At 41.5% G+C, this 20,452-nt stretch overlaps 5 protein-coding genes across 5 annotated transcripts; 2 read left to right on the top strand and 3 right to left on the bottom strand.

The window, feature by feature from the left end:
• Window positions 1-167: 167 nt before the first annotated feature.
• Window positions 168-2,578, top strand: SS1G_10372 (hypothetical protein; the record flags this gene model as incomplete). The annotated part of the gene is made up of 3 exons (XM_001588774.1): window positions 168-504; window positions 601-1,031; window positions 1,148-2,578. 3 exons carry the CDS (start codon window positions 168-170, stop codon window positions 2,576-2,578), a joined length of 2,199 nt encoding a protein of 732 aa, XP_001588824.1.
• A 908-nt stretch (window positions 2,579-3,486) lies between these two features.
• SS1G_10371 (conserved hypothetical protein) lies at window positions 3,487-5,287 on the bottom strand (the record flags this gene model as incomplete). The annotated part of the gene is made up of 5 exons (XM_001588773.1): window positions 3,487-3,757; window positions 3,914-4,412; window positions 4,545-4,887; window positions 4,945-5,093; window positions 5,173-5,287. 5 exons carry the CDS (start codon window positions 5,285-5,287, stop codon window positions 3,487-3,489), a joined length of 1,377 nt encoding a protein of 458 aa, XP_001588823.1.
• Window positions 5,288-7,417: 2,130 nt separating this feature from the next.
• On the top strand, window positions 7,418-8,480 carry SS1G_10370 (hypothetical protein; the record flags this gene model as incomplete). The annotated part of the gene is made up of 3 exons (XM_001588772.1): window positions 7,418-7,616; window positions 7,666-7,968; window positions 8,020-8,480. The coding sequence occupies 3 exons, from the start codon at window positions 7,418-7,420 to the stop codon at window positions 8,478-8,480; spliced, it is 963 nt and encodes a 320-aa protein (XP_001588822.1).
• A 1,100-nt stretch (window positions 8,481-9,580) lies between these two features.
• On the bottom strand, window positions 9,581-14,708 carry SS1G_10369 (hypothetical protein; the record flags this gene model as incomplete). The annotated part of the gene is made up of 7 exons (XM_001588771.1): window positions 9,581-12,446; window positions 12,605-13,577; window positions 13,643-13,895; window positions 13,950-13,998; window positions 14,182-14,210; window positions 14,261-14,517; window positions 14,588-14,708. The coding sequence occupies 7 exons, from the start codon at window positions 14,706-14,708 to the stop codon at window positions 9,581-9,583; spliced, it is 4,548 nt and encodes a 1,515-aa protein (XP_001588821.1).
• Window positions 14,709-17,347: 2,639 nt separating this feature from the next.
• Window positions 17,348-20,217, bottom strand: SS1G_10368 (hypothetical protein; the record flags this gene model as incomplete). The annotated part of the gene is made up of 6 exons (XM_001588770.1): window positions 17,348-18,370; window positions 18,417-19,002; window positions 19,052-19,168; window positions 19,221-19,372; window positions 19,544-19,608; window positions 20,115-20,217. 6 exons carry the CDS (start codon window positions 20,215-20,217, stop codon window positions 17,348-17,350), a joined length of 2,046 nt encoding a protein of 681 aa, XP_001588820.1.
• Window positions 20,218-20,452: the final 235 nt, after the last annotated feature.

Raw genomic sequence — 20,452 nt, 5'->3', positions numbered from 1 at the left:
ATCTCCTCTCACAACAACACTTACATCACATATCCTATCATATTTTTATCGAATCGGATCATACGAGAAGCCATAAGATACAAGAATAAGATACATCAAATCCAACTCTCGAACCTTAAACCTTTATGAGGTGACAAACACCAAATCACATAGCCTCGCCTTTAAAGATGGCCCATTTTGACGCTTATGGTCGTCCACTACGAGGCGATTCAGGCCCGGATTATGGGTATGAGACCTACAAGACCTACGATTTAAATGATCCCAACAGGCACATGCCTACCTATTCAAACCCCTCGACCTCGACTAGATATGCTACGGAATCTCGAGATTTACCTTATCCTTCCCAAAGCGCATCAAGTCTTCGACCACATTCACCACAACAGTCATACTCATCAAACAACAATATGGGAACGGCATATGGCTCTGACCGTGGCTCCGCTGTAGATAACGATTCAGTATCGCCCGAAATAATCGCAGCAATCACTGAGAAGGTTAAAAGAGAACGTAAGTACATGTTGTGCATCCCTTCACTGCATGTTTGTCATTTTTGTTGTTGAGCCTCGTCGAAATGCCCATGCTTACTGAAACCTATTCACTTAGTTTTCGAACATCTCAAGCAAACAGGCACTATTGATGACCAACCACGAGCTTCGTATATGCAACGTGAATTCTCAGAGAAATCCAACTCTACAAATCAGTCTCCTCCTCCAGATAATCGCAGAGTTTACACTCCTCCTTCACCATCTTCTACAACTAAACAAAGCTTTTCTACTCCACCTACAGAACCTATGAGATCCCCTCCTTTAAGTCCATCCTTGGATAAGCCTTCTGCTAGGTTCAATGACCGTGATCGGGATCGGGATCGGGATCGTGACCGTGGATATAATGACCGACCGGCGCAGAAAGTTCACCGCACATATTCAACCTTGGAATTATCTACAATTGATCACAAATGGGGTCGGTTGTTTGATAATGAATCGCGGCCTACGGAAAGGTTGGGGCAGTTCTTGAGAGGTCTTGCGAATCATATTGTTAGTCTTCCTATACTTAGATGAGGCATTTTGGTGGGACAAGGCTTCACAGAAATGCTTTATCTTCGACCCAATCTGAAGTTGTGTTTGAGAAAACGTACTGATGTCATTCACAGGTCGATGATTTTGCGCCAAAAAAGAGTATTGTGATCACACCTTCGAAAATGGCAACATATTATAGCGCATATCCTATCGGCAAGGAAATTCATCCATATGTTTGTAAGGTTACTCGACTTCTACCATTAACTATATTCGTGCTCATGTTCTATCTAGCCGTTTTCAAAACCCTGTCTAACGCCCAAATTTCGAAGCTATATCAAGATCTTGGATGTCAACATCATCTAGTTCAAGAAGATTTTCATTCCTATCCTACAATACCAGCTCTGACTCCACTTGGATTTGCACACTGGATGACAATTCAAATTTCTGCTTACCCCAGTGAGGAGTCAGAGAGATTAGGAAAAGTTGTCCTAGCTTTACCGATCAATGCCGATGGGCAAATGGTGGATGGAAAACCGGAACGTTTACCAAAACAAATCTCGCGCCACTTGTTACCTGATGTCGGGGATCGTGACTCTGAAAAATTGATGCGAACCGCAATATCTCACTTCTCTGATGAGCTTGGCATTCGTCAAAGCAGCAGAAGTAAACCGACAACCTCTAGCCCACCACCCCGTCAGAATACGCCCGCCGACCGGTCACAATCCCGTCCTGATGATACACCTCAGCCCAGAGCCTCATATGCAGGACCGACTAGCAAGCCTATTGAACGAGAACGAATGCCTTATACCGGTGCACCTTCTGTCACATCTGAGTCGTCAAGCGTCGATGAAGGATCAGCTGTACAAATTGAACGTGAAAGGAAACCATATTCCGCTCAACCTGGTAGTGGCAAAATCTACACCGGGCCCACTAATGTCAATACTTCAAATAGGCCTGGCAGGGCGAGATCCACTAGTCGAGCAAAAGAGCCTCAAGAACGTGAGCGTAGTCGGTCAAGACATGATCGTACACAAAGCAATGCTAGCCAAGACAATTATAAGCCACCGCCAGTGTCATCTGCCAAACGCAATCGCAGCCCGCAGTTCAAGAGCTACAGTCAATCTACACCTACCAATATTGATGTTGGGTCTACTTATGTGCCATCACCTGCTAATTTCCCTCCTACTTTCGGACCTTCGTCATATGGATCAAACAATTCCTTTCCTCCGCCACCGTCTTCTTCAGAAATTCATAGCTCGAGAGATAGAAGACGAGATGAACGGTCTCACCACCGCAGAGGAGTAGAAGATGACCGTTTCTCAAGTACTACTCACATCAATGACTTTATAAGTCCAAGAGATGCGGAAAAATGGGATAGGTTACATGAGGGACTGGACTCGAGAAGCAGTGATTATGATCGTGATCGTCCAACTAAATCCACAGGTTCCGCATATAGTGAACACATGACTAGGAGTTCATATATGGAACCACAAGTTGGCGCTGATTATGAAGACTGGTATCGAAATGGAGTTGATAAGAGTATGAGGAATAGTATGTATTACTGATATAGTGTTTGGGGAAAGGGGGATTTATTAGGTTTTTGGGGATCATATTAACGAACTGGATTTTTATTATGGTATGATTTGATTTTATATGATGGAATGAGAGATGAGATTTATGGATTATTGTTGATGGCGGTTTCTATGTTTTGGATACGGTTGTTTGGTTTTGGAAAACTCGTTGTTTTATTTAGGTAAATGATATGGATGGGGTTGGGGATAGGGATTTGAGTATGGATATGGATGGATATGGATATGATAGTAAGCAAAGAAGGGAAGGGAAGGAAGGGAATGGAAGGAGGAAAGGGAAGGGAAGGGAAGGGAAGGAAAGGCTTCTCGGCAACATCAAATGTCGATGTATGGATGTGTTTTTTTTTTCTTTAGCGTTGAGGAGTCTTTGATTATTCAGTCCGTCATGCAGGCAAGCAAGCAAGCAAGTAAGATACCACTATCAGAAATGTTTTATTGGATTTATAATTTTTATCTTGGTTTTTGTTTTGATTTTGATCTTGAATTTTTGGAGTTTGAAGCTCGAGTTGTGTAAATGAATGATATATGCTTTTGAATGTGTGGGAGGTGGTGATTTGATATATGTGATATTTACCTATACTACTTATCCCTCCACCTTCCCTCCCAAATAAAATAAAACTAGCGTCGCCGCAAATATTGTCATACTAGTATTTCCATAGGTATTTATTTCCATATGTATTTTCCACATTACTTCGTTTCTGAATTATTTTATTATTCAAATTTGAATTCAACCTCCCATCCATCCATTCATCCATTCATCCATTCATCTACAACGCCAATTATCTCTTCTTCTCCTCTAAGGGCACAAATATTCTTTTCTTTCATCCCATTTCTTTCCTTTCTTCTCATACATTCATCTGCTCTTCTCTTCACTTCACTCCACTCTAAACCTCACCACCTTCACCCATAAAAACCCCTTCCATTCCACTACCCCCTCTACCTTCATTAATCATACTTTCCGCATCACCGACCTGTTTCCGCTCCGAGACTTCCCTCATTCCCATTCCCATTCCGGCTTTTCCTTTCCCATTGCCTAATTTTAAATTCATTTGTTTATGTCCTAGACCCAGCGTCAATCCTCGGGATAATCCGTCTTCACTCCCTATCCGCGTTCCACCAATGTCGGGACGGGATTGTGTTTTCGATGTATTATCCCTCATGACTGCTAATTGTTATTGGAGAGGCTCCGAACTCGATGAAAGTCGGTTTAGGTGAAGGTATACATCTGTTCCGTATCTTTTTGTAGGAAATTTTGTTAGCTTATTCCATGGTTGTACGAGGGAAAAGATATAAAAAAACTCGTAAACATACCCCTCCATACTAATCAGCTTCAAATCTCCTCCAAAATATCTAGCATATAATCTTGAAATTGGTAAACCATAACCAAATCCTGCCATTGGTGCTTTGAAATCACTCTTATCAAAATCTGGATCTAGACTGGGTGTACGGTCCACGGTAGTATACATATACGTCCAAACTAAAGGTATAGCACTTCTAGGGATTCCGCCACCTTCATCCGAGATTTTGATGGTAATATCCTCTCTCCCTTCGGCCACGACGACTTTCGTGATGGGAAAGTCTTGTTTATCCTGTCCATGTGTTTCGACGACGGCTCGAAGGGAGTTTTTGAGAGTTTCGAAAAGCATGTGTGACAGATGACCCGGTACATACATGAAATGAAGGTCTGGGGGACACACTAATTGAATCTTGGGCGCATCGAAAAGCCCATAGTGATCTTCGCAAACAAATCTGGCATTTTCAATTGCTTCTTCGGCGAGATCTCGAACATTGGTTTTCGTGCATATAATACCTACGTAATTAGGATCTTTATCGTGACTTTGATCTGTGAGTGCTATGTGTTGTCCAATGAGCATTCTTATGCCAATACGAGACATGTAGAAGCGATCAAGAAAGGACTGTATGTTATTATCAATTTGCATACGTTGCCGCTTCCGCTTGTATTCGAGAATTCCTTGCGCAACGGTGGTAACCACTCCATCATGCCGCCTTTTTATATGGTTAAGGGTTTGTGCGAATCTTTGATTATAATCGTGAAGTTCCGGAGGCCAATCCGTACTATCTTCTACAGTAGCAAAATATCTTCTTGCCGATGCCGACTTTGATTCTTTTCCGTTCCCATTCGAGCTATACTGTCCCCTCATCACACTCGGGTTTTGTGTGGCTTCTGTCAAAATCTTGGATGTTTTCCCATTTATTTTCGCAGGCTTCATAAGTCTCTCTTTGACATCTGATGATAATTGTGGCCGAGGAAGTGTGGTTATTTCCTTTCACATGTCAATTCACGCAAACGTTTCCTTTGGTGTGTGAGAGACGAGTCATACCTCAAATGACTGTGCATACCATTCCTTCACTTTTTGAATCGAGGGCATCTCATTCAGTCCATCGGGTAAATCTGATAGCTCTTGTACTCGATGCGCAAGTCGTATGGGAAGTTCTTCAGAGAGAAATTGTGATGCCCGGAAAAGGGTACCTGTTTGTTAAGTAGTGCCTGGTCAGTATAGAACAATGACACAACCTCTGAAATTCGCAGAATGTATTCCTAAGCATACCTGTAGATGGCCTCTCCCCGAATTGTACCATCTGCCTCAAACTCACTCCCGTGGCGGGGAAATGTGAGTAATGTTTGATGGTATCCATCAACATCTCACTCGTCTTCCATGACATCTTGTGTAATTCCTTTTGGCCCTAGGGCCCCTAAGATATGATGGTAACCCCTTCACTTATCGATTACTCCCGTTCACCATTAGCTGTCGTTGATGGTAGAATATTCTCTTTGAAACGTTTGTTGATTTTTCTCCCCGCGTTTGTGATATCCTAGAAGTACCTTTACTCAAATGACGCAGAGGCTAACCAATTGCTACCGAGGCAAAGCTAAGGAATTGGTTGCTTGATTGATTTATCGATTGATTGGTAAATTGAACAATCGGAAACAGTCAAAGTATTTATCAATTGATTGTTTGCAAACAAATAGTATATTAATAATGTTGAGAACGACAATCAAAGTGTAAATATGAGAATTTCTTTGTTCAAAAAATTGATCGTGTGCACATACATACATACATAGCAATTCATTCAACAATGATCCAATTAATCGTCATGTAAGTGTTTACGTATGTAATCATGTTTTCATACAGTGCCAGTGCCAGAACCAGAAGCAGAGCAGTGCCAGTGCAAACGCCAATGCCAGTGCCAATGCTATATCACACGAATCTGCAGCAAATCGAAAGATACAGTAATGAGATGTGAGTACCGAAAGCTGCCCCTTGTTTCCGAACGACCGAAATAATCTCACTGCGCCAGTGAAGATTACACCACCACACCACACCACCACACCACACCATGACCTTAAAACTTTAAACCTTTCCCCGCCCTTGTCTGTATATATTCTAAGCTTTCCACCATCCGACACATCTTCAACCACACTGCAGTCTGCAGTCAATATTCACTCAACTCAATACTAGGTCCTCCGTTCGACTCGTCATATAGCTGAAAGTGTGTGTGAGAGAGATGATGATGGAAAACTCCCCATAAGCTTGCTGAGCTACAATCATCTTGTACGCTCGTGATTAGAATGGTTATATTAACGTTGCTTTGTCTCACTACAAGGTCTTGGTACTGTACTATTGACAATCGACAAGCTTAGTTAACCAGAGAACTTTTGAGCAGGAAAGAAAAAAAAATTAAAATCTTCCCTTCACAGCTTTGAATCTTACCCTGCTCCACACACAAGGCAGGCAAGCATCGATATTACCTCGGATGATGATTTATCGACAAGATCCGGAAACTTTTCATTCCTGCGAATGCTGGCGGGGGATAATGTAGGTACGTACTAGACTTGCGAGACTTACAATTGGCGGAGAAATGAAAAGAGGAAGATGTTGACAAGAATTTTGGCTCGCATGTGAAGTTACATTCTCTGACTGAGCTGAGTCTTGGGTGTCGTATGGATTGTCGTTATTTCTCTTCTTTCTGCTTTTCCGTGCCTTTTCCCGAAATCTGGTGATCCTGTTGATTCAGAGACGGATAAATGGAAGGTTATAAACACGTGATAATCTTGAACCAAAATCTCGCATCGACATTGTTTACGAAAGATTTGAGAGTTGAAAAGTTGATTTTGGATCTAAGATTTCCCCCAAGGTTTCTTGTGTATTGGATGAGTTATCGCAGCTTCAATATTTCCTGCTCCCTTCTGTCATGAGATTGCTTTCTAATGCTGTGTTGAGAGAACCAAAGGATACAGATGCAGCATAAAGACTAAGATGAGGAGACTTATACACATACGAATCGACATCCAAAGTTTTGGTTGCGCTCATTGCAAATAAATGTTTTAATTCGTCTGGTGGTCCTTGGGTGAAAGATTCATTTCATTAAGCATGAAACTCGTCAACCTTTTCGCGTGACACTAAAACATCAAATTGGGAAAGAAGGAAAGAACGATTTGACAAGTCAATCGAGGAAGATGCAACTACCCGTGAAGTGACCTACCTATCTACCTACCTCGCACTTTAATCTTTACATTTCTCTTCTTTCTCGAAAGCAGAAGATACTACTCATAGCAACATCATTTCCGTGACATCATTGTCAGTACAGCTTGAGATATCTTTTCCTAAAGTTGAAAGGAAAATGATTTCTTCTAGCAATTACCGTTTCGGAGGCATTTGTCTTGTCGTATTTATCTTCATTTATGCAGTTTGGTCTCCTTTCAAGGGCTTTGTGTCTGACAATGTTGTGGTTTCATCTAAACCAAAGATAATTGAACCTGGAGAAAGGTAATAACCATAACTTATCCATGGTATGGCTATTCTAACCACCAAAAGTGCCATCAAACATTATCTAGGTAGCAAAGATTGTGGAATCTTACAATCGGACATATATCACGTACCATATCCCGCCAAACCGAATGTTTCGCCTTTCTGCAAAAATAGAGCAACACTGTTAGAAGCTTTGAGTAGTGGGGGCAGACATGGATTCGATGAACCATATGTTGGGAAGGGTAAGAATACACTCTTACCACTTACTGTAAATAGCACTCACACATATAGGTTGCACATATCGATGGTTTTCAACATCTGAAATATGTATGATCCTCGAACGATTCAGCGCTGTCGTGTTCCTCGGTGATGAGACAGCTCAAGCTATATATGCTGCTCTCAATGTCTTCTTACGAGAAGATATATCCCACGGTGGCTTGCAGGAATGGATGATGACGGATGATGAACGAATTGCTTGCAAATGCGATGCTCAATTCTTAGATAATAATTGTCTCGGATATTCTGTGAAGAGCTTTGAGGAAGTTATCAAAAATGAAGCAAATGACCCAAAAGGAAGCCCATATGCATGTCAAAGTAAGATTTCTTTGACTCTTCTTCAGAATAGGATTTTAACATCAAATCTAGGAACTCCACATGCTTACATACCTTTCATGACCACACCTGCGTCATCCGCTGCCATAGCTACATTTCAATCATTAGCATACCAAAAACCAGATCCTTGGCAACCTACTCCCGTGATCTTCTCTCTCGGCCATAGATTTTCTCACGATATGAAGTTCTCCGTAGACTCGATAAATGAATGGATTGGTATCACCAATGGTGCTGAACGCAATATTCCAATATTACTTCTTGGTCCTACTGCCTACGGCGTCTCAAGACAATCAAGTAACGATGGTAACATGGAAATATGGAAATACCAAGAAGAGTTAAATAGAATCGCGCCCGATAAACATATGGATATTCTTCGTCTTTGGAATTTGACTATACAGGCGAGTAGTATGGATGGTGAAAGATATGGGGAGAAGGTTGCGCTGGTTCAAGCTATGATGGTTATTAATTGGTTAGCGAAGCTGGAAACTTCCTAGATATAGTTTGAGGTCTGATTTGAAGGGACCTGGAAAGATAAAGATAGGCTGATATGGTAAAGGAGCGTTGAAATGGTCGTGGAGGGTTCGGCTTGTACTGTCCACCAGTCTACTGAGGACATAGGTAGTTTCAATACAGACAATCATTTATTCGCTCGACTGTACAGATACACATTTTTGACCTTTAGATTTTCCATCACATCAACTGTACAAGTAAATTCAGTCAACGTGACTGACTTACTGACTTGTGGAAAGAACCTGGAAGATTTGAATTTCAAATTTCTATTCAGAGTAGAGTGATCTAGTAAAACAACGTCATGAACTTACATCTTTAAAAAAAAAAGAAAAAAAAAAGCGAATCAAAATTAATAATCCAACACGTATATTCCTAATATCTAATATCTAATATCTAATATCTAATATCTAATATCTAATATCTAATATCTAATATCTAATATCTAATATCTAATATAATCACAATATAATTACAATATAAAACCACTGACTCACTTAGGGGGGAGGGGGAAAAGGTGGGGAGGTTATTAATGATGGTTAGGGTTTGGATGGATGGAGGGGAGGGGAGGGGATTGGATTAGATTGAGGAGGTTGGATGGTGCTGTGTATATGAAATGTATGTAGGGAGGTTTGGAGGTTTGGAGGTTTGGAGATTGGATTGAGAGGAGGGGATGTAGGGGAGGGGGTTTCAATTAAGGGTTTGGAAGGAGGGAGTTGGGTGGAGGGGATTGGAGGATTGAGACTGGGTAAAGGGCATTAAATGGAGGGGTTTGGAGGTTATTTGGGATGCTGAGATAATTGATGTTGGGACTTGGATGGATAGTTTGGATAAATAATAAGTTTTAATTAATTTCATTTTTTTTTAAATCTTTTTATTTCCGTTCTATATAGATTGTCAGGTGGGTAGTTATATATGAATAATTTAGAGAATTAACAAGAATTTGAATTCAAATTCTTTTATTCAATGAACGTGTATTATAAGTACTAGAAGTACTAGACGCCCACTACTAAATGGCTTGGATTGTGTAAAAAAAAAAAAGCAATTCATTTATCATAAGACGCTAGTGATATATATATCCAGTAACTTAATCAAGATTCATCTTTTCACCCTGCGCTATTCCTTCTCTTCCACCTATAACCTCACTTTCTCCCTCATTTCTCTTTCTTTTCCCCTGTCCTCCCTCCTTTCCCCCTTCAAATCCCGCTTCTCTACCCCCTCCCCTCAAAATCTCCATCGCCGCCTCCGCAGCCCTCGCCTGAATCTCCTCCTTCCTAACTCCACCACCCACTTCTACAATTTCCCTCCCCCCAACAAACACTTTACATAAATATTCTATACCGCTCTCCCCTCCCCCATCCTTCCCATCATCCTCATCCTCACCACCTATTCTCCTATTCCACAAAACATACTTAACATCCTCAAAATCAGCAACTATCCCCAATTCCTCCTTCGGATGCATAATCCTAACTCCTTCTCTCAAAATCCTCCTCATATATCTCAATATCCCCATCCTCTCTACAACTCTCGTACATACATCTATCGATCCACTATCAATCCATATCGCTCCCAATAAACTCTCAATCATATCCGAAAAAAACTTTCGCGCATCTAATCTTGATAATAAAGTCCAAGGGAACTTATCTCCCGTTTTAATGACCGCGAGGATCTCTTCACGAAGTTCCTGATGTCGAGCTAAAGCTTGTTTTTGATAGATGGAAAAGGTAGCACTTGAATGACGGAGAAAATTCACCAGGGAAAATCGACGTCGAGTGTGCGTTTCGTGGATTTGGTGATCTTTTCCTTCGGTGAGATCGGTTACGTATTGTTCGATACTCATTTCCATACAAAGAAAGGCAAGGAAATCTGCATTTACGAGGGCGGAGCGTAAGAGATGCATTTGGAAATGTGAGAGTTCGGTTTCATAAGACCACATGGCTGTAACGATGATATTGTCTAGGATGGCATCACCGAGAAATTCAAGCCGTTCGAGTGATTGTGTGCCGTTGATGTAAGACGGGTGTGTCATGGCTTCGACGAGGAGCGATTTTTTGGTGAAGGTATATGCGAGGATTTGTTCGATGGGCTGTAGTGCGATAGGTAAGTGAAGATCATCTGCTGCTAGTTGATAAAGTGACATTTGTCGTGTTTCAAGAGGTAGCCAGTTGAGCTCGGGAAAGAACAGTTGCAAGGATTTGAGAGCTTTGGGGATACCACCATCAACCATGCATGCGCCAATGAGTGCTTCAACAACATCAGAGAGAACTTTGGAAGACATCTGTCTACTTTTTTGCTCTGTGGTTTTCAAATAATCTTCAACATACATCGGACGCCATTTGGAACCTGTAAACTTTTTGGTGATTATATATTCATCCAAACCAAGTTCTACGGCTGCTCTTGATGAGCGCGAGTTAGAAACGATGCGATCTTTCATAGCCGACAAATATCCTTCAGGCCAAAGAGGGTATTCGGAAATTAACTGTACTGATGTACATAACTTTAGTATTGAGTCGCCTAAAAATTCTAGACGCTGATAATTTGAGGTCAACGAGTAACTGGCATGTGTGATAGCTGTTTGAACAAGGCCTCGATCGCTGATCTCGAGATCCTTGAGGATAGTTTTGCATAGACGATCGACAATAAGTTGTACCTCAATATGATGTGTGATAGAAGGTATCATCATGCCGAACTGCACTAATTGGAAAGGCATTGCATCTTGCACGCATACTGAAGCCGGTAAGACACACGAGAATTGTTTGGAAGATGAAGGACTTTGGTTTTCCACCTTGTGCAAAAAATCTGTACGACGCGTAACTGGAATTAAAGCCAGATACGGTACATTTTCCGGTGCATTTGAATAGTTTAGATAAGTGTGCTGGACTTCGTTGACGGGTGGCTTGCTGGGTAACCATTTTTCAAAGATATAGGGCTGGGCCAATTTATCGAATTCTCTGATGAATCCGGTGATCCGTGAAGGCTCATCGACGGTGACCGTCACGCAATCTAAATTGAGTGACGCTGGAGCTCGATTTGCAATGAACTGCACAACTGTTCGACGTGAAAATATATCAAATCTACGACTAAAAGCACCAGATAAGAGTAAATAGGTATCTTTTAATGCCCGTAATATCATGTCCTCGGTGGTTCCTATTTCGGCATCGTTTGTAAACTCGACAGACAGCTCTGTGCTGGAATTCCAGTGAAGTGTCAAGGGCGGAATTGGTGGTGGCTCGATCGGAAGGCAGAGCTCAATCTTTAAATCATCGAGGCTCATAATAGATGTACGAACAATTCCAGGATTATGTTCTGCCTCTTGCCATGCCCTGGCAACGTCAAACCAAGGATCCAATCTCTCCTTGACCTCCAGCAGAGATGCCCGTGTATCCACGGGCTTTGAAGTCAATTCATCAATGACCTTATCGTGTACCATCAGGGGTAATAGATTGTCATTAACCAATCCTCCCTTATATAAGGCAACATAAGCCTCGAATGCTGCATCCTTCGCAGCTCCCTTCTCGCTTAACCATACTCCACGGCTCTCATGAACTCGTAAAGTTTCAGGAACTGATAATGGAAAAATAACTTTTGCCCGAACAAAATCAGTGCCTAAATCGAAGGAGTAAACAAAGTCTGGCCTGAGATCAACGAAATCTTTGGCCGTCAATACTGAACAGAAGTGATATAGATGTGGTACAGCATTATCAAGGTCCAACTGAGCACCGGTGCTTTCTACCCGTAAGACTCTGCCATCTTCCGACTGTTCATCAGCAGTCTCAATTTCGGAAATGTGTTGTAGTTCACGCATTTCATTTTCATACATCTTTCGCATATTTCTTTCAAGTTCATGCCAATCGATTACCTTACCACCTAGAGGATCAAGAAGAATCAGTTTAGAATCTTGCTGCCTCGCTCGCCCTCGTCTTTGTATGAATGATTTGAGATTTGATGGCTTGCTATAGCATAGGGGAGTTAGTGATCGCCTATAAACGAAGACTTTAAAGTAAATGTGGCACCAAAGCTTCGTGGGGAAACTGTAGATGATGCAAAAATGAAAATTCCACACAGATATTCACATTTGAACTTGCAAAAATACAAAAATCATCAGGCTTACCTAAAGCATATTACTAGATTGCATGCACGAACATCAATTCCCTCTTCCAATACATTCGTAGCTATGAGGATATCAATCTTTCCAAGCTTGAAGCGCGACAGAGTATCTTTCTGTTTATCTAGATCAACAAGCTCTCCTACGATCTGTGTGCGCTTGCTATTTGACGATGAACCAACCATGGTTCCAATTTTGAAACGTTCTTTTGTTAATGGATGCTGTGATAACAGATCGGCTAGTACGAAGACTGTGGCTCTTTCTTCGACAAATATGATAGCGGAGAATGGGGGTTCTTGCTGCAAGATTATGTTTAGTAGCTTTGCAACTTTGTCAGAAGTTTTATCTGCGAGTGAAAAAACTGATGGCGAGATTCCGACTTGCTTGAGAGCCTTTGCAATGTAGAGCCTTTCGGTAGCAGCTAAATCCATAACCACGAAGACTTCTCTTGCTTTCATTGTTTTCAGATATTTCGTTACCACTGCTGAGATATAATAATCTGCGGCCCACGAGCCTAGCTCAACAAGAATAGTCTTACCAGTGTTATAGATTAATCTCAGTTCTCTTTGACTATTTGTTTTGTAGTTGTTGAGTAATTTTGCTAGTTCTCTCTGACTTTTTTCGCTACCACTACTCTTGAGTGCCAAGACATACGGGTCCTCGGAGATGTTGAGGTCTTGTATAACCTTTCCAAGGCTTGCAACGGTTTTTGTCATGAGATATTCAGGCTCCGGATTGTATTCGATAATAGATAGGATAGGCAACTTTACTCGAAGCCGAAGATCTGCTTGGTGTATTTTTGGCGTCCGACAGACGGCATCTAAGGTCTCTTCGATCTTGCTCAAAGATTGTGGATCAGATCTTATAACGGGGCTAGCCGAAAGGCCTAGAATGTGAGGAAGTGGGGATATTGATTTATATGGATGATAGAAAGATGTCATAATCTTAGCTCCTGGAGCTTTGTTTAGACAATTGTGTGCTATAGCTGTTAGTAAAGTCTAGGAAATTTCTATTTTTATCGAGTCTTTGATGTGTGATACTCACCTTCATCGAAAATGATCAACGAGAGACGCTCCATGCGTACAAATCCATGTGCAAGCGCATCTAGAAGAACTTGGTAGGGAGATACGGCTATCTTAACATCCTTCAAGATCGCATCCCATTGTCTTTGCTCTGTCCATCGATCCACGCCATCAGAGCCAACAAGTAATTTAACTAAAACTGAGGAAATATTCAACTGGAGATATTCATTATGCTGAGTACAGAGCGCAACGGTAGGTGCAAGAAACCATATCAGCTATAGCATCACAATTAGCGAAAGGGAAAAAGGAGGATGGAACTTTCTGCCCACCTTATCTGGCTCCATCCGCTCGAGCTCTGCTAAAATTCGTAGAACAGCCCTAATAGTCAATTGGTCAGACTACGACCAGCTTTTGGAAGATAATTACGACGGTGAATCATATTAGAACACCGTTTTCCACTACAACTCAAAACCTTCAAGATTTAGATACCTGGTTGGCAATGCAGCAGGAACCGGACCTTTCCGATTTACTCCAACTTGAGTCCTAAAGGAGAGAACCTACACATGTGTCTTGCCACTCCCTGTGTCCATCTACTACCATCAGCATCAAATCCCCTTCAAAAACTCCTAGGCAAACTTACCGCAACGATAATATTCCCCTTCAAACTTTCCTCCAACATTTCTAGTTGATACGTTCTCGGAGTGACTGTCACATTCTTCCCTTTCTCCTCTTCACTAATAGCATCCTCATTTTCTATAGCCGACTCTGTAGTACTACTACACAAATCCTCTACAATCTCATTAGAAATCTTCCCGGATGTCAAACCGTCCAAATACCCTTCAACCTCATGTTGGTCATCGACAAGGCTACCGCCAATATCAGGGTAGGCTTCAGGGTCTGAAGTATTTTCCATCGCCTTAGAATAACTGGAAAAGAAAGAGCGACTAAGTAAACCGCAAAAACCGACTGGACGCAATGATTTTTGAAGGAATAATGTCGGTTTGAGAAATAAAGAGTTGTGGATGAGGCTCGAATAAAGCGTTTGTCTTCGCCATCGGGATTTTTTGATTCCGGGTGCAGTTATCCATTTTGGGAATTGATGAAATCTCATTTGTCATTTTACATTTGTGCACTACACTGATTACAATATCCAGCAAGAAATATTGAGTGAAAAAGACAGATATCTGAGCAGGCGGACAGAGAAAGATCTTGTCCTAAAGTATTCTAACCCAAACCAGTTGATTCTAGAAAAGTACAAAATGTACCTGACTAATCTCAGGGTAGTGTTACGTGACGGTTGTTATCCCACTAGTGGCTCACGTGCACTAGCCCTGTATATAAAGACCTTCTTACTTAGAATCTTCTTAGTTCTTTAGTTTTAGATTCTAAGTAATTGAATTGACTCCGTTTACGACTTTTCCGTCACAGGTAGCTTAATGTTACAACGGCTATCTTCTATGCCGCGTCACATGACTAAACCAAGGTAACGTGATTAAAGTCACGTTATGGACCGCTGAGGAACGCTGGCTGTCCAGGACCGCTGCGCGGTCCTGACTAGCCATAGGCATGAAGGTCTATATAATCAAGATGGATTCCCTTTGTATAGAGCTTCGTGCTCAAGATCAATCATTTAGTATACTCTACTATTAGTTACGAATTGCATATCATTATTGTCATTACTTAAGTGTAACGATACTGTACCGGAGGCAGCGGCTGCCTGAGGTTTCGTCTGATTGGTAGTTGTGGGTTAAGGCTTTATCACTAGTCTTCACTTGGAAGTGAAGTCGTTACTAGATCAAGTAGAATGTAGGTAAACTAATTGATAACTAAGTTGAGCACGAAGCTCCTAAACTATGAAACTACTCTGACTATATACTGAACAATAAAGGGGGCCCCTAGGAGCTTTCTGGCTCCTCAAGACTCCTTATCACGCGATTTCTGATGGTGCGTGCGCATACGATCTTCAGGTGACCAAGATCACATACTAATTCGATGAAATCTGATAGTGTTTGCACACGGCCTAAGCTCTCCTAATTAATCAGTTTGCTACCATCGTAACACCATCAATCCTAATGGTGAATCGTGACATTAAGTCCCTGCTTGACGCCTAGTTATAAACCACCTCGAGAGCCTGGAGCACTTCCACGTGATCTAGACGGCAAACCTCGTAACACTTAACTTCTAAGGGCGCGTTCGGATCGATTTTTTATTTTATATTTGATCATATTTGGGCCAATATATTAGGCCTAATATAGTCGAATTGAATGAAAGATTCCAATCAATATATATATATATATATATTCAAATATCTGTATTTATTGTCACACTCAAGAATACTGGGTAAAGTATCTTGTATTAGAAAATACTAAGCTAAGGAGAAAAGAAGAAGGAAAACAAGAGTAGAGAGTTTTCCTATGATTAAATACAAACGGGGCATGCCACGTGACCCGGAGGTGTGAGGCGTCACATTTATTAAATATAATATTAGATCTACTAAAAAATATTGAGTCTAAAATATATTTAAAAAAAATATTCGAACTTTTTCTTATATAATGATCAATAATAACTTTTTAAAATTATTAAATAAAATATTTGAAAAATCTGTTAAAAGGAATGACCTCACACAGGGAATAGTGGTGTTACGAGGTTTGCCGTCTAGATCACGTGGAAGTTCTCTAGGCTCTCGAGGTGGTTTATAACTAGGCGTCAAGCAGGGACTTAAGTAATGACAATAATGATATACAATTCGTAACTAATAGTAGGATATACTAAATGATTGATCTTGAGCACGAAGCTCTATACAAAGGAAATCCATCTTGATTATATAGTCCTTCATGCTTCCATGATTACTAGTGATCCTTCATGATCATTAGTGATCATCTATATCGTGATCCTTAGTGATCCTTAATGATCACCAGTGATCATCTATACCGTGATCCTTAGTGATCCTTAATGATCACTACTGATCATTAGTGATCATCTATATCGTGATCCTTAGTGATCCTTAATGATCACCAGTGATCATCTATACCGTGATCCTTAGTGATCCTTAATGATCACTACTGATCATTAGTGATCATCTATATCGTGATCCTTAGTGATCCTTAATGATCACTACTGATCATTTGTGATCACGTGTCTTGGTAGTTGTGTAGCCCGTCGTAACAAGTGGGAAGCTGATAGGGCAGAACTGAGGTAATATTGGTCTAGTAGGTTAATCTCTCTTCTAAGTTCTACGGAAGTGCGAAGCTCTCTTACAGAGAGCTTCTCAATCTAGTCCTAATAGGACTAGTGCCCTGTGCACGTGCTACGCAGGAACCATTCACTTTAACAAAATCTTTATTTTTATTTTCCTTTATTATCTTTTCAAATATCCCCCAAATATATTAATCTCACTCAAATATATTTAAATATATATTAGATCCAATATTTTATTGCATCCAATATTTCTAATAGTTTTGAAAATGGATCCGAATGGACCCTAAATGGCTCTTCTATGTGTCTAAGGTATCGAGGTACGTGTCTAGATAAAGTATTCGAAACAATTAATTAATGTCCATTTACTAAATTTTAGATGTCTATGAAAAGGGGCTTTGTCAAGATCCTATGTGTCTTGAGTACCTAGTATTTCTATGGTGGGCATTCTCAACATTTGTAATGGGATAACCCCGCGCTCATGACCATAATTTTACCACCATTTTCTCCAACCATATGTCGCTTGTTGCCTTCAACAACTCTCACATCTCTCCCGACCCAAGAATTTCTCAGCATCCTTGATACCTTTTGTACATTCTTCTCCCATACCAATGACCGCTTTTATTAAGTCATGGTTGATTTTCTCGTTCACTACACTATCCTTCTTATAATCCTCATGACCCGCAACGAAGTTTCTTATCCATTTTGCTGCTGTCCATAATCTTCCGTCTGCCCTCTTTCTGATTAAATCCAAGTAAGACGCCAACTCACACCTGGTTTGGACATCAATATTGACGCTATCGAGATATGATTCCACCAGCGGTATTAAGCCTGGGAATTTGTTCTCCGAATCACTCTTGCTGCCATTGATAATTTCATCGACGGACATAAGTGCATATTCGTCCTCTACCGGGCCAGATGGCGTAGGTGGCCTCGAAATACTAAGTGGGGTGTTGGTACCAGATGCTCCGCCAGATGCACCACCATTCGAGGAATATGGTCGCGGCGCGCGAGTTGGGAATGGATTCTTTCGAAAGTAAAATTTCTGTTCCAGGACTGCATCTCGAGCATGTGCTGTTTCCATATTTTCACTTACTTTAGCGATAGGTATGTAAAAATTGAGGTCGAAGGAGAGGATTGCCCGTGTGATGAGTACAATAAATACTGAAAAGGCAGCATTCTCAAAATCGGTGATTTGGATCTCCATTGGTCTAAATTCTACTCTCCAGCCAATATCACTCCCTGTTGGTGGTGGTTTGAAACGCATATGTTGCCAGTTGGTTGACTGAAGGTTCTCGAAATGGTCCGTTTTCGATAAATCGAGTTCTTCCAGATCCTCAGCAAAGACGACAATGGGATCCCGAATGAAAAGATGTGCAAAGTGAGTGGCTAAACGATCATCCATGCCCTCATTCATAAGCTGTTGTTTGACCTCGGGATCGATCACAAGATCGGGATCCAAGTACTCCTTTCGTAATCGAGGATCTTCTGAAATGTATGTAGAATTGGAGGCATAACGTGATTTGGGTATGCGCCATCGATCATGCTTCAGGGGCTACTAAAATTAGCATTCCTCACGTATCAACTATAGCTTCACTGACCTTCTCTCCCAACTCTTCTGGAGTTCGATCGTCTACAGAGCGACTGATTTGGTTCCATCTGACGTCCGTATCGGCTAAGAAGCCTTTGTAAATTGGAGTCGCCGCTGTCAAGGCGAGAAGAATCGGAGCCAAAGGACTTAACTGATCATACATTCGTCGCCCTTCAGTGATGTTTTTAGCTTGGAAGGTAATCTGCAAACAACAGCTGCCCATGCCAAAAGCCATTGCGTCCATATGGATGAAGTTGTCGGGAGCAGCGCCATTCCGAACATCATCGTCCTCTGGCCAACTCTGCAAGTCGTAATTAACGGTCGGGTCTTTCCAAGGCCAGGCAGTGTTTTCATCTCTAAAAACCGGTACATTCACTTCAACCTTTCGGCCTCTTCTTGCACGAATGTTGGCTGCAAGAGTAGGAAAACGAATGTGTGGATTGGCGATTTCATCGGGAACAAATTGAGACCGTAATTTCTCCCCCGAAGGCGGGAAAAAAGGGGACGTAAATACCCCTGGAGAACCCAAGCGAGGATAAGTTGTCAAGGTGATTGGATACTCCTCAGCATTCATATGCTCTTTAGCAAGCTTCCGCCTTCATATGATCAGCTTTTGGAACCCGCTTCTAAGTTTGTTTTACGCACCTCCACTTCATATTCGGTTCAACGTCCAATAAATCCTTGAATCCAATTCCCCAAGGTCTTCCAGGTGTAGCTTCCAGCATAAAGCGTCCGAATTCCGGATGGAAAACTGGTAATGCGCTACCCCTTCAGACAGTTAGACTCTCCTTTTCACTCCATCTAGTACACTTACTTGGTATTCGTAACGTCCTGTAGTGCTGGTACACATCCTCCATTCGTACGCAACTCCTCATCTTGCGCTAATGCGGTCAAGATATCTGCCTGTCTCAAAGATAAGGTAACTTTCTCATCATTGTCTTTGTAATTTACGACCAAATATTCGACCTGAATATGTTTTAGCGATGGTATCTTCCATGAATGAGTATGTGCAGACCTCGTCACCCCAGAGTAGGGCATCGCGCTCTTTTCCTTTCGCACGGTTCCAAATCGCTAATAGTTGCTATATCGAGTACTATGAGCATAGTATTCCGTGATATATCCAGCCGTAAGTCGTACCTGTATACCCCATTCCCTGACTATATGCGCATTCTTTTTAGCTTCCGGCCATTCCAACGGCGTTCCTAACGCACTTCCAACACAAATTAGCATTAAACGGACACTGGACGGCGTGCCGCAAACTCACAGAAGACCCATTTCTTAAGACTTGAAACACGCAAAGGGAGGTTTCTCGGGGTGATGAAAAGTTCGCAATTGACTGCCAAGGGGTTTTGATATTTCTTATGTTCAGGACTCGATGCCCCCACTTTGCGCGGCGTTATCACAGCTTCATGATCCTATCAATCCTATCAATCCTTATCGGTTGCGCAATATCGGATTTGTGTGCTGCCTTGGGGAAAGGTATCAAACAGCTTCTCTCTCCTCATCGATGCTTTAATATATATTCTAGCAGATGTCCCATAGAAAAAAATCTCGACAGCCCGCGGAGACCGGATTAGCGTATTGATGTATTTGTAAGGCTGTTACTAATTGTGATGATATAGTGGGGTTGTCGGTCTCGAGTCTCGACCTGCTGCTCACTGCAACGACTGTGGCTTCCTTTTGTGGCTGATGCATGAGCCACACACACGGTTGATTGCTTCCCAGGCATCAAATGAATGTTCCAATGGCAAACGAGATTGTAATCGATCAGATATCAAATTAGATTGATTTACAGTTGCACCACGAGACATCGTGATATAGACACAGCAGGTTTCTTATGGTAGACCTGAGATTCTATATCTATATGATATTACTTGTCCATGCCAATAACAATAATAGTTTATCAGTCATTGGCAGAAATGCACATATTTGGGCTACTTGAATGTCAACTACCATATCTAACAATGCATATATCTCCTCAGCAGATAGATATAACATTGGCGGGATTATCTTGAGAGTTATAAAATCCCAAGTTGAAAAATTCTT

Source organism: Sclerotinia sclerotiorum, genomic scaffold (assembly GCF_000146945.2).
Source record: "Sclerotinia sclerotiorum 1980 UF-70 scaffold_15 genomic scaffold, whole genome shotgun sequence".
Lineage (NCBI taxonomy): Eukaryota > Fungi > Ascomycota > Leotiomycetes > Helotiales > Sclerotiniaceae > Sclerotinia > Sclerotinia sclerotiorum.
Note: the sequence above shows the minus strand (reverse complement) of the source record. Positions and strands in the feature narration are given on the sequence as shown.